Consider the following 11,438-nt stretch of genomic DNA (forward strand, 5'->3'; position numbering starts at 1 on the left):
GCAGCTCCAGCAGGGAGCGCCTCAGAGAGCACTGGCAGCACCAGCACCTCAGAGAGCACTGCAGCTCCTGAGGGACCAGAACCGACATGAGGGAACGGTGCCAGGGCAGCCAGGACGGGCAGGGGCTCGCTGGGCTGCAGAACAAGAGGGCAGTCAGCAGTCCAAAGGATGTCACTACAGTCTTGTTCCCAGCGTCTCCTGAGCCTGAAGCTGAAGAGCTGCCCCCACTTGCAGCCTCCCAGGCCAAGAGAGATGAAGGCAGCAGGTCTGACATGGAGCTGCCCCTACAGCAAGGGGCCGGAGCAGGCCGCCGGCAGGAGGCAGCGGCAGCCGGCCTGGCCAGCCCCAAGGACAAATCTACCAAAATCTTTCCTTGAACATCTCCTGTGTGAGCCACAGGCCACCAAGCCAGGCTTCCTGCAGGTGCAGGGACAAAGAGGCCATGGACACAAGTGGCACAAGGAATATTCCAGCGTGAAATAAAGAAAAACACCCTTCACAATGAGGGCAGCTAGCCATGGATAACACTGTCTATCCATAGAGATTTTCAAAACTTCTCTGGACATGGCTCTTAGCAACCTGATCTTTATTAGAAGCTCACCTGCCCTGAGCAGGAAACCAGAACAGATCATCTCCAGAGACCCATTCCAACCCAAAATCATCTTCATTCTCTGGAAACAGAAAGAAGCACTGCAGGTATGTACTGCAGTGGAATGTCTTTTTACAGGAATTACAACACAAACAAGGAAGTCTAAACAAAAGCTCCCAAAGGCTATTAATACATATAAATAATTACCATAAGACATTACATTATGTCTTAATTGACATCTACTAACTGGTATTGTTTCAGTCCTTTAGAAGTTATATAAATATTAAGACCAAAAAAATAATTTCTGTGACTTTTTAATTTGCCTAAAGCATCAGGCAAATTATAAGTTTCCCATTTAAAAATTAAATGGAAAACTTATAAGAATAAGGACTCCTGCTTCAAAAGAGAAAACATTTAACTAAATTCATAGATGTGCTGTCATCTTTCTTATCTTATTTACAAGAAACTGTGATCAGCTGATCCTCCTAACACTCAACCCCCCCAAATCAACACCCAGAGCTAAAAAACTGTAAAAACTGACTTCAGCCATGGATATCTGTGCATACCTTTAGCGTTACAAAAAACAAACCAAAACCACACCCCCAAACATACAAAATATAAGAGTACAATGGACAAAGCAGGGGGAAAGAATAGAAAAGCACAGTTTGTAGAAGTAGAGAAAGCAGATGAAGTGTCAAAACTTCTGTTACCCAGACAGTGTGAGTTACAGTTCTGCAAAATAGACATCAGGAGAAAACTGAACAGAGAAAAGCAAATATCACTATCTCACTTCAATGTTTTTGCATGTGAGATGTAAAAATTTAACCCTAGGTGGCAATATAAAGTTTCAAAAGAAATCCTATGGAGGCAAAAGAAAATAGACTTTTCAGTTGGTGAAGAAAAATCCTAGATTTTTGAGGAAATGGTTGAATTTAATTTTTTAAGAAAAATTAATTCATTAAACCATTCTAAACCAACAACTGTATTTATGATTATGTATATTGGGCTATTGCTGAAAAGCATATCAGAGTTAATACATAAATCGCAGCAAGACTTTCAAGAACCAAATGAATTCACAGGAAAGTATTAAAATATTCTCTTTATGACTATTTGAATATCAATTTACTTTTTTAGAGAGATAAAATATTTCATTGACAGAAATATTTTTCACAAACATTTGAGCAGAGACGGTGCCCTACAGAAGTGATTTTATTTGTGCCAAATAATTGCCAACTGACATGAATGGATGATCATGACAAAATTTATTACTTTATCATTCCTGGTGTGCACTGGACACGTTAGAACGCACCAAACAACTGAGTTTAATGAAAGCATATCCTGTAACAGCCAAAGATTAAACTTTCACACAATATAATTGTGAAGCTTCTTTAAAGTGTTTTTGAATAATAATCTTTTAATTGTCTTTAAACAACATCTATATGAATGAATCAATGTCATTGACTACTGTGTGCAACTGATCCCAGTCTGCCAGCCTTTTGGGGCTCCCCTAACTGGTATTCTGTTATTGTTTTCCCTGGCTGCTCCATTTGAAACGAGCCAGCAGCCTAAAGCAGGAAGGCCAACTGTTCCCCTAGTACTAACAAATGTGCTAATATGCACTAGTTTAAACTTGATCTATCAAGTGAATCAGTGAACCATGAAGGGTGGTGGGTCAATCAGGGTGTTCTGAAAACAAAGGCTCCTGGGGCAGCAGAGACGCTGTGCTCAGACATACATCTGTGCTGCTTTCAGGCCCCAGCCTCAGCAAAATGGGTTTATGTTACAAAAGTTAAGAGCCTGGAATCATGTCATTACCACCTACATTTATAAATACTTTATATAACATTAGGAATATTATACATGAGAAAAACTAACAATATGAGATAGAGTCGTTGATGTAACTATGGAGACACCGCTGTAAATATTAACTAAGCAAAGTTAATGTTTAACATTAATGGTTTAATTAAAACTTCATGCATGAAGTTTCAGGCTTTCATATCAAATCCTCGTATGATAGATACTACAGAACAGCAGATAAAAATAAAATGCACTTTGTGCTTTTTTTGGTACTTTATCATTTATTCTTAACCACATTTACTGTCTTGTTAGTTTACAGAGTTTTTAAGTAAAGCTTTTTCAAATCAGCTACTAGTAAGTGTTATCTTGTTAAAAAACAATTGATGAGCACTGACAACTGTACATTTTCTCTCATTTTTGAGCCTGCCTCAACTCTTTCAGAACCACTATGTATTTGCAGGTGCAGAGGATTTTAGATGAAACAGTGAATTCTACTGACACAGTGTGTCCCCACGTGCCATGCCTGTAAATCCTGTACAAAAAGATGTGATGTGCAAATGGAAATCATGAGAGTGGGGTGTGCAGCAGGGCAGGGCTGACACAAGATAACAGCACACTAGATCCTTCTAGACCCTTTGGGGCCTTCCAGGAGCCAGCCCAGAGCCAAGGCTCCAGAGGTGCATAAAGATGGCAGTGGTTATCTTACAGCAGTTTAACACACATGTGATGTACAGATCAGATTTCAGGAGCACTCTATCAGTGAGCAAGCTTGTCATATCTAGTTGGCATGCACTGCAACAGCAGCAACAGCAGGTAGAAAATAAGAACTTCCTCAAATATGGGAAGATGGTGGTACGTTTATTTTGTTATCCTGTCACACACACACAGAAAGAACCATAATGGCAGTCACTGTAACTAAATTCTAAACACTTAAATCTGTGTGTGCTCACTTACATGATAACAGGCTTCATAAAAAATTACAGCTCAGTTAAACTTTAAATTGAAGTACTCTGAACACAAAGTCAAAGCAACAGAGGACACTCACTGTGAAGATAATAAAAACGAACAGGGAAAAACCATTTATGACATGACATGTGTCATGCCAGACACAGATCACACTGTAAAAAAAAAAAACTGTCTATGTGAAACTTCAGAAAAAATAAAATCTTCATTAGAAACCTCCAGATAAACTTTGTCTCATACTATCACCAATAAACTTGCTATTGTTGTTCCCTAATTAATGTATATGCATAAAAACCTAAAAACGTGTCAAAGAGTAAGGTAAACAAGTAGAAATTGAATTTATCTGCAGAGGAAACACACCTGTCAGTAACATGTGCTCCCATTTGTCAGAATGTCTAAATATTATTGACCAAATCTATAGATATATGTTCTACTTTGATAAATCACCTCCTTTTAATTTGATCTAGCCCAGAAACAATTTAAAAAATCCTTCATGTAAACAATGCAGCTGTTAATGAAAAATTACTTTGTGATCAGATAGACTGGGGGACGAGGGAGGGCAGAGAAGTCATATTTACTACTTCAAAAGGATAAAACCAGAAGCAGCCAATTTGAGCTCATGAACAAGAATGACTCCAGCACTATTACAAAAAAAAAGAAAGAAAAATAAAAAAGCTGCAGTAAAAACTGTGAAAACTTACTATAGTTTCCCACAGAAATATCAGCCACTGAGAAATTAACAGAACTCAGCTGAATTGTATACTTTTAGTTCAGACTTAGAAGAATATACACATTAGCAACTGGTATGGTGAGGGTTTCATTTGGTTATTTTTATCTCTCTGAGTCCTGTTTATTCCTGAAGTAGAAGGCAAGGAGAAAAAAATGTACAGATCAGAGATCCAAAAAACATCTGTACAAGGTCTGAGCTTCTAGAGAGAGACTGAAGCAAGAACTTGAAACAGCAATGCACAGAACACTTTCTTTTTGGGTTCAGGTGGCTTCCAGTTACAAACCTATAAAACACAGACTGCACCTCGAGGTCAAGGCAACCTGAGCTAGAGATACTGCAGCTTTTTTTCTGTGAACATATGGTATCACTGCTCCTGATAGATGGAGAGTAATCTAGGAACAAAACAGACATTTGCTCCTTATGCAAATGTCCTTGCCTTTATGGGAAGCTGGAGATCTACAGGAATCCTGGCACTTGTGCAGATTGAAATATTTCATGATAAAGTCTTTCAAAAGGGGAAAAGGGAAGGCACTTTTTAATACACATCTTCATTGGGAAAATCCAAAGCATATTGTAAACAAACAATGCAAGAGTGCACCATTAATAACTCATGTTGTTTCTTTAATATGTGCTTGTGAAACTTTAGTAGAAGCACACCATAAAATCTTATTCAAAGTGTTGTCACAAACACTACAGATGTACAAGATTTGAATTCTATAATCTGGCTCTGTCTTAACAATTCAGCTGGAGTTCTAATAGGGTGTCACAAGACAGACTGCTTTTCTTCTGAAATAAACCAACTCATTTGCTATAATCTGTAAATAGAGGCACCTTTTGGAGCTAAATCAGAGTTTGGTATTGGGGAAGGGATGTAGTTTTGGTTATTTATATCAAAAGTGTGCTATGTTCTGTGCCTTTCAAATATAAACTTCAGTGAAAGGCTTGCATTTCTTGGGAGGCTCTTTTCCCCATATGGTGAATATTTTTTTCATAATTTTGATAGAGCTTCCATAAAATAAAATTAAAAAACCCCAACCCACCAACCCTAAAACTGGTTAAACAAAGCATTCTGAAATTGGCATTAGCCTAGGCAAACACAGAAAGATATTTTTACAGTAAAGGATTGCATCCCATCACTATTGCAAATAAGTTTTGTATCAAATTAAGCAACAAGAGTCCTACAGAGCACTGCCACCTGTGAATTTATGAAGATGAGGAAAGTCTCTCCCATTAGGCTCCTAAAGAATATGGAGGTCTCAAGTGGGATTTCCTAAACCAGAAAGTTCCTGAAGAGTTCCCAGAAGTACAACTACTGTAGTATCAGGCGTGATGCAATTTCAAGTGAAAATATCAACTAAGTATGTTATACTCCAGAAGCAGATTTCCCAGAAGACTCTTCAGTCAGAATAAAGAAAACCATTTATTTTCAGTGGCTTCCAAAACTTCCAAAAATAACATCAACTTGTTTCATTTTTACAGATACATTACTCAATTATTGTCACTTTCCTAGATTTTACACTTGACTATGTAAAACTTCAGTAGTAAACATTTGCCAGAAATAAGATTCATATCTGTGTTTTAATTTCCACAGGCAAGATGTTTCTGAGCTTCAGACAGCCTCATGTATTGCCAATAGAAATAAATATGACAGCAAACTCTATTAAATGCTTACCATTTAAAATTTCCTTCAGATGTCTAAACCATGACTGACAATGATCTTCACTTAAGTTATTTAAATGGATAGCACAGTCTGTAAGCTTGTTCTCTTCTTTATTCAAGCATTTAAAAATTGTGATACCCAACAAAGTACCACCTTTTTGCTGCCCTGCAAAACGACGACGCTTCAGTTTTACTGAAAATACATCCTTCATTTCAATAATCTCCTCTTGAGCCTGTAAAGCCACACCGGAATCACCTGTAAGGGGAAAAAAATAAAAAGAAAAGCATTATTAGAGTGATTGGGAGTAACAACTAAAAGTATTGTTAGGGCTTCATCTCTAGGTTCACCTCCTGCATCTGTTCATGCTTGCATTGAAACTTATGCCATATTATTTCCCTCAATCATTGGTCTTTTGTTTCACCAACTTTGTTATGTATCCAGCTGTACAAACAAAGCAATTTCAAAGAGGTTATTTACTCAGCTTTCTGTTGTTCAAAAAAATTATTAAAATTTCACACTCTAGGAAACACTTTTTTAAATTCAGGTTCAAAAAGCAAATTCTTTATTCTATTCACCTAAATCACAGCAATCATAGCAGTCATACTTGAAGATCATAGTGTGCTATGACCCAAGCTAACTATATTTTTTCATTTGATACAACCATTACCTTTTGTGTTTACAACAGAAACATATCAGAAAACAGCCAAGGAAAAATAGACAAATAAGCCAAAACTGTGGTACCCATCTTTGCTTTCATTTTTGATTTATGAATTCAGTTTAGAAGACAAGAAAAACAGTTTCAGAAAAGTTCTTGTCACAGTTTGAGATCCTCATCCCAGGAGAGATTTGTGTTAGCTAAGGGAAGGTTTTGTTATCTTGGGGCTGTTATTTGCATGGATGCTGTGCCTGCAGATGCTACCACTTCATTTCCAAGTGCCTTTTGGAGATGTATCAACTGAGGCACTATGGTACAGGCTTCTCCTTTTCCTGCTCTCTTGAGCTGCATTCCAATTCCTCAGAATCAAAGCAAAATAGACAAACTGAAGGAAAAATATCACCCTTCCTGTAGGTACCAAATTCTTTGGACACAGAAAGAAAATTTTCCCTGCGTTCTTCATAATTACAGCAGACCGAATACAGCACATCAATAAAGGTCCCTTTGCAGCCCAAGGCAAGAAATGATAGAAAGCAGAAAACTTCCCCAAATCTAGCAACAACTCTGGTTTCTCAATAGCAAAAACTGCAGTAGATTCTGTTTGATGAATAACTATTCATGCTGTACTGGAGTGTTGGGAAAACCTATTTTAATTGTCACCCAGGGAAAGATGGACAGCACCCCCTTCCTCATTACACCACATGAAGCTGGGGGTTTCAGAAAGTCATATACTTTTTCTGGGCAGGAAAAAGATGACTTTGTCAATTATTGTAACAGTTTGACACTGTCATTTCTCAACATCATTTCTGGAAGGAGGCTATGCAGCGATCATTTCTCTGTCCAGGAATCCTGGATGACTTCTCCTCATCCATGCTAACACAGCTAAAGCTCAAGTCAATATGACTTCTCCTCACAATTCTCAACCAATTCATTTTCTCCTGCTCTGTACCAAATAACCTGTGACAAATAGAAGCATGACCTCGGTATAGTTCCCACATATTTTCACCAACTTGTTATACTCTATCATCCTAATATTTCCATAAATCAGCTACTAACTTCCACTCTTAGCAGGAATATTGTGACATGTAAATGTTGGTGTGCATTTAAATAGTACACAGGAAATGTCTGTAGTGCATATTTTCAGAAGTACACAGCAAATAAACAGGAGAAAACTCAACTAAATAAGTAAAAAAAAATCCTGAAGTACTGTACTGCTGAGAAAGTATTTTCAGTCAATGTATTCTTAAAAATGAGGGAACCAAGGGGGAAGAAACACTGTATGATTCCATTTGAACTATGATGTTACACAAACTCAAAGTGGACATTGTACAAACAAACTTGGTACTAACATTACTAAACCTAAGATCTTCATTTCTGTCAAAATTTGTACTGCTCTTCTAAAACATTAAGGGTAAATAGTCTTTGTAGGTCTGAAATGAAAAACTGACTGGTGATGTCCCAAATTACCTAGAACGTTACAGAGTTTAATATCTACATTAAAGACTTGTTTTAACTTTTAAAATAGAATTTTTGAGGGGTCTGATTAGGTTTATTTCACAAAGGCTCACTGTCAGACATTCAGTACACTGAAAATGCCAGCACACAACCTCAATGTTTTAGGAGAAAGGAAATATAACCACAACCACTCTGTAGCAGTAACTGAGCTGCAACATTCATTTCCCCAGAACAACACAAATATTCTAAGTGGGTTTGCTTTTTAAATTCTTTAAAATAAATCATATTTTGGATTTAAGTCTTAGTTCTGTTGAGTATAGCATGAACTCTATTACACCAATGTTATGGATATGCACCACATATAAGTTACAAACATTAGCCTATTTATCCTGCACAAGTCAAAGAAAATGAAGGCCTGATAAAACACTTTTTATTCCCCACTAGCTTTCATAAAATGACATTTAGTCTTAAGTCAGGTAAGGCCTGCATTTTCTTTTCATGGCTATTTCAGTCAGTTACTTACTTGTATTTATCAAACATTCTTACAAGGCAGCACTAGATTTTCAAAACCACTACCTGACTTTGCTGGTTTTACAGGAATACATTTCAAGATGCATCCTGGAAAAGGATATAAACTCTAGAAATGCTGAATTGTAAAAAACCAACATCCTTGAGTTTTAATTTCTAGAGGAAACATTGAATTAGCTAGTAGGGTTAGGACAGCCCATTTTTTCCTAAAGTTGTAAAGAAATCTGCATAAAATCCCAGGCATATTCTATAATTTTCATTTTCTCTCCTTGCTGAAAATAAGACCATCTCAAATGTAGTAAAATTTTATAAAACAACTTATTAAGATAAAGAAAATTTAGGTCATAAGCTGTGTTTATAAAATATTTCTAGAATGAGGTAACAACCAAGCTTACTTTTGCAATAAAGTATATCTTGTAGTAAACATTTTCTAAACTTTGAAAACCGTATTGGCTCGTTAGTATCATATTGGTTATTGCAAGCAGTTTCAGGACATTAACTGTCCTCTCACATTACTCAGAAAGATATTGGGTACCATCTGTTCTTGCAAGAGATTTAAGTGTACATCTATTAGATATCATGCTATTTATTTAATTCAGTACCCACTTCCCATTGTTGTATCTTCTGAAAAAAAAAAGTCAATTTAATTACAAGGAATAAAGATAATCTCTTCTACGAGGCTGCCCTGTCATCATGAAAGCAGAGAGGGAACCTGCATAAAGTAGGTTACAGGCGTTAGGGAAGAGCAAAACCAACAGCACTTAACATTTAACAAAGATCCAACAAAACCAAAATACATGGCACTTAAAAAAAAGTTACTATAAGCCAAGGGCTTGTCTGAATCAATCTCAGCACATCTGTCTGATGTGGAGCGTAAACAGGATTAGAGTTGGATTTATCTGCTTGACGCTAATTGTACTCACAGTTTCTGCACATGTCCCCTTTTTTTTTTTCCAAATACAGCATGAAAAAAAGAAAGATCTGCCTGGATAGATGAATTTCTAGGAAGTTTTATGCCCCTATTTATCATCTCACTAATTTCAAGCAATGAGACTATCCTACCTTTTTCCTATTTATGGTAGTCAAATCCCTTATTTAACACAAAAATTATGTCTGAATCAACCAGACTGAGCTAAATCAAAAGATGAGGAACTAATACACTCAAATAGAGTTTAATTGTAAATAGTAAACCAAATTTTAATTAGTTAAGAGTGTTAGCTACCTCATGTTCACAGCAAAATTGATGAAAATATACACAAAGAAAAAAGCAGTACAACTGAAAAATAGAACAGTTCTAAAGACAATGTGGTATTTAAATATAAACACCAACACTTCAACAAGGAACCACTTTTTAGACTGTTACCTTACCACAGAAGCCCAACATCTAGATGTGGAACTGAAGGATTTCATTTCCATAACAAATATCTGGAGTACATAGAAAATACTAGAAACCACACATAAAATGTGACAATAATACAAGAACTAGACACAAAGCAAAGAGTGTTATACTCCCTTGGTCACAAATGCTTCCTATGACCCTTGGCAAGGTACCTAGCCCTCCTGACTATAATGAATAAATAAATATTTTACACATTTTAGACTCTCTGCCCCACTGTGTTCTCAAAGTTTACTTCCTTAATAGTTGATTGATATAGCTGAGTGAAGTATAACAGAAGCAATTAGAAATTTTTTAAAATCATCAAGACCATACAAAAGAAAATACAGTGATCAGTACTTATCAATGAAGTATATTATTATAAAACACTTCTTTATTATAAAATTGATCACAGACCATCCTATCCTATATGAACACTACTTTCAAAATAACCATTCATGACATACAATAAAACATAACTATATTAATATAAACCCAAAAATAAAATAAATATAATTTAAAAAAAAATTAACAGTATGTCTATAAATCTCTGACTAGGAATATTTAATATAATGTCTAATGCCTATAAACCAGCACCTATTAGCCCATGAGTTACTAAGTCTATTTTTCCCTCACTGTAAATCAGCAGAGCACAGAAAGCAGCATGCAGCTGATTCATAAAACCTCTACAGTTTTCAGCTACTTATTGATCAAGAAGGGCTGGCAGTGAGAAAAGCAGATATGATCACTCTTGCCAGAAAAGCCAAGAAAAAGTGTAAAGCTTTTCTGACTATTTAGCACTTAGTTAACTACTCTAAACATGAGACAGAAAAGCTATTTCAAAACACATACATTTTGAATGATTTCTTATTTCAAAAAGGTAAGTCATGCAACATTTCATGGCAAAATTTGATGCTATGCCTCTTACTGTCTTCTGTAAGCAGAGAAAGCAAAATTGCAGTTTCTGCTTGCCAAAGTATCCAACAGTAAGCTGAGGAGAAGGTGGTACAGCCAGTGCCAGGTTGGGGAGGGGCTGGTTTTTGTTTGAAGATTAATTTTACATTACTCTAGTCCTTTGAAAAGGCTTTACAGGAGAAGTTTAACACAAGAAAGGGTCCAATCTAGAAATACATTTCTCAGACTATGTGCAATGACCTGCTTGGGAGCAGCAAGGAGCTCAGAAAGTATTACAAGGGACTGAAGAGATGCATCTGAGTTTTTGCAGAGCTGGAGAGAAAAAGCAGGGTGCAACTACTCACTTCACCTTTTAATGGCAGCTATTCACTTGCAGCAGCAGCTGTATTCCTTCAGGGCAGAAAACTGAGCTTAAAAACATCTGACAGGAATACAACCCATTTTCATTCTTCTCCTCTAGAGAATCTTAGGGAGAAGTGATGTATTTTGCCAAGCAAATGCAAGACCTTCCTGCTAATCCCTCTCTCAATAGACACCCACCCTGGACTCCCCTGCCATGACTGTGCAGTCCAGCCCTTTCCCTGAAGTCTGGCTCTGGGCAGAGCCCAGCTGAGTCAAATCAACTCCTAAAGTAACAGAGCTTGCCCACTTTTCCCCTGGCTTAGTCTTCTGACACATTGTTTAGTACAATCCGTTCAACACAAGTCCTATAAAACTAGAGATGCTACAAAGTGCTAAGAAAATTCACAGCAGGGAAGAAGGAAGAACTGG

The 11,438-nt window shown here is 36.8% G+C and overlaps 1 protein-coding gene across 1 annotated transcript in view; it reads right to left on the bottom strand.

Annotated features, from left to right (window-relative positions):
• CERKL (ceramide kinase like) overlaps positions 1–11,438 on the bottom strand; it is a 51,404-nt gene that overhangs the window by 24,505 nt on the left and 15,461 nt on the right. The window contains exon 2 of the mRNA XM_031056863.1: positions 5,752–5,994. Coding sequence (XP_030912723.1) covers positions 5,752–5,950 — 199 coding nt within the window. The 5' untranslated portion in view covers positions 5,951–5,994. The remainder of the gene's footprint in view (positions 1–5,751; positions 5,995–11,438) is intronic.

This window comes from Geospiza fortis, unplaced genomic scaffold (assembly GCF_000277835.1).
Source record: "Geospiza fortis unplaced genomic scaffold, GeoFor_1.0 scaffold112, whole genome shotgun sequence".
NCBI classification, from domain to species: domain Eukaryota; kingdom Metazoa; phylum Chordata; class Aves; order Passeriformes; family Thraupidae; genus Geospiza; species Geospiza fortis.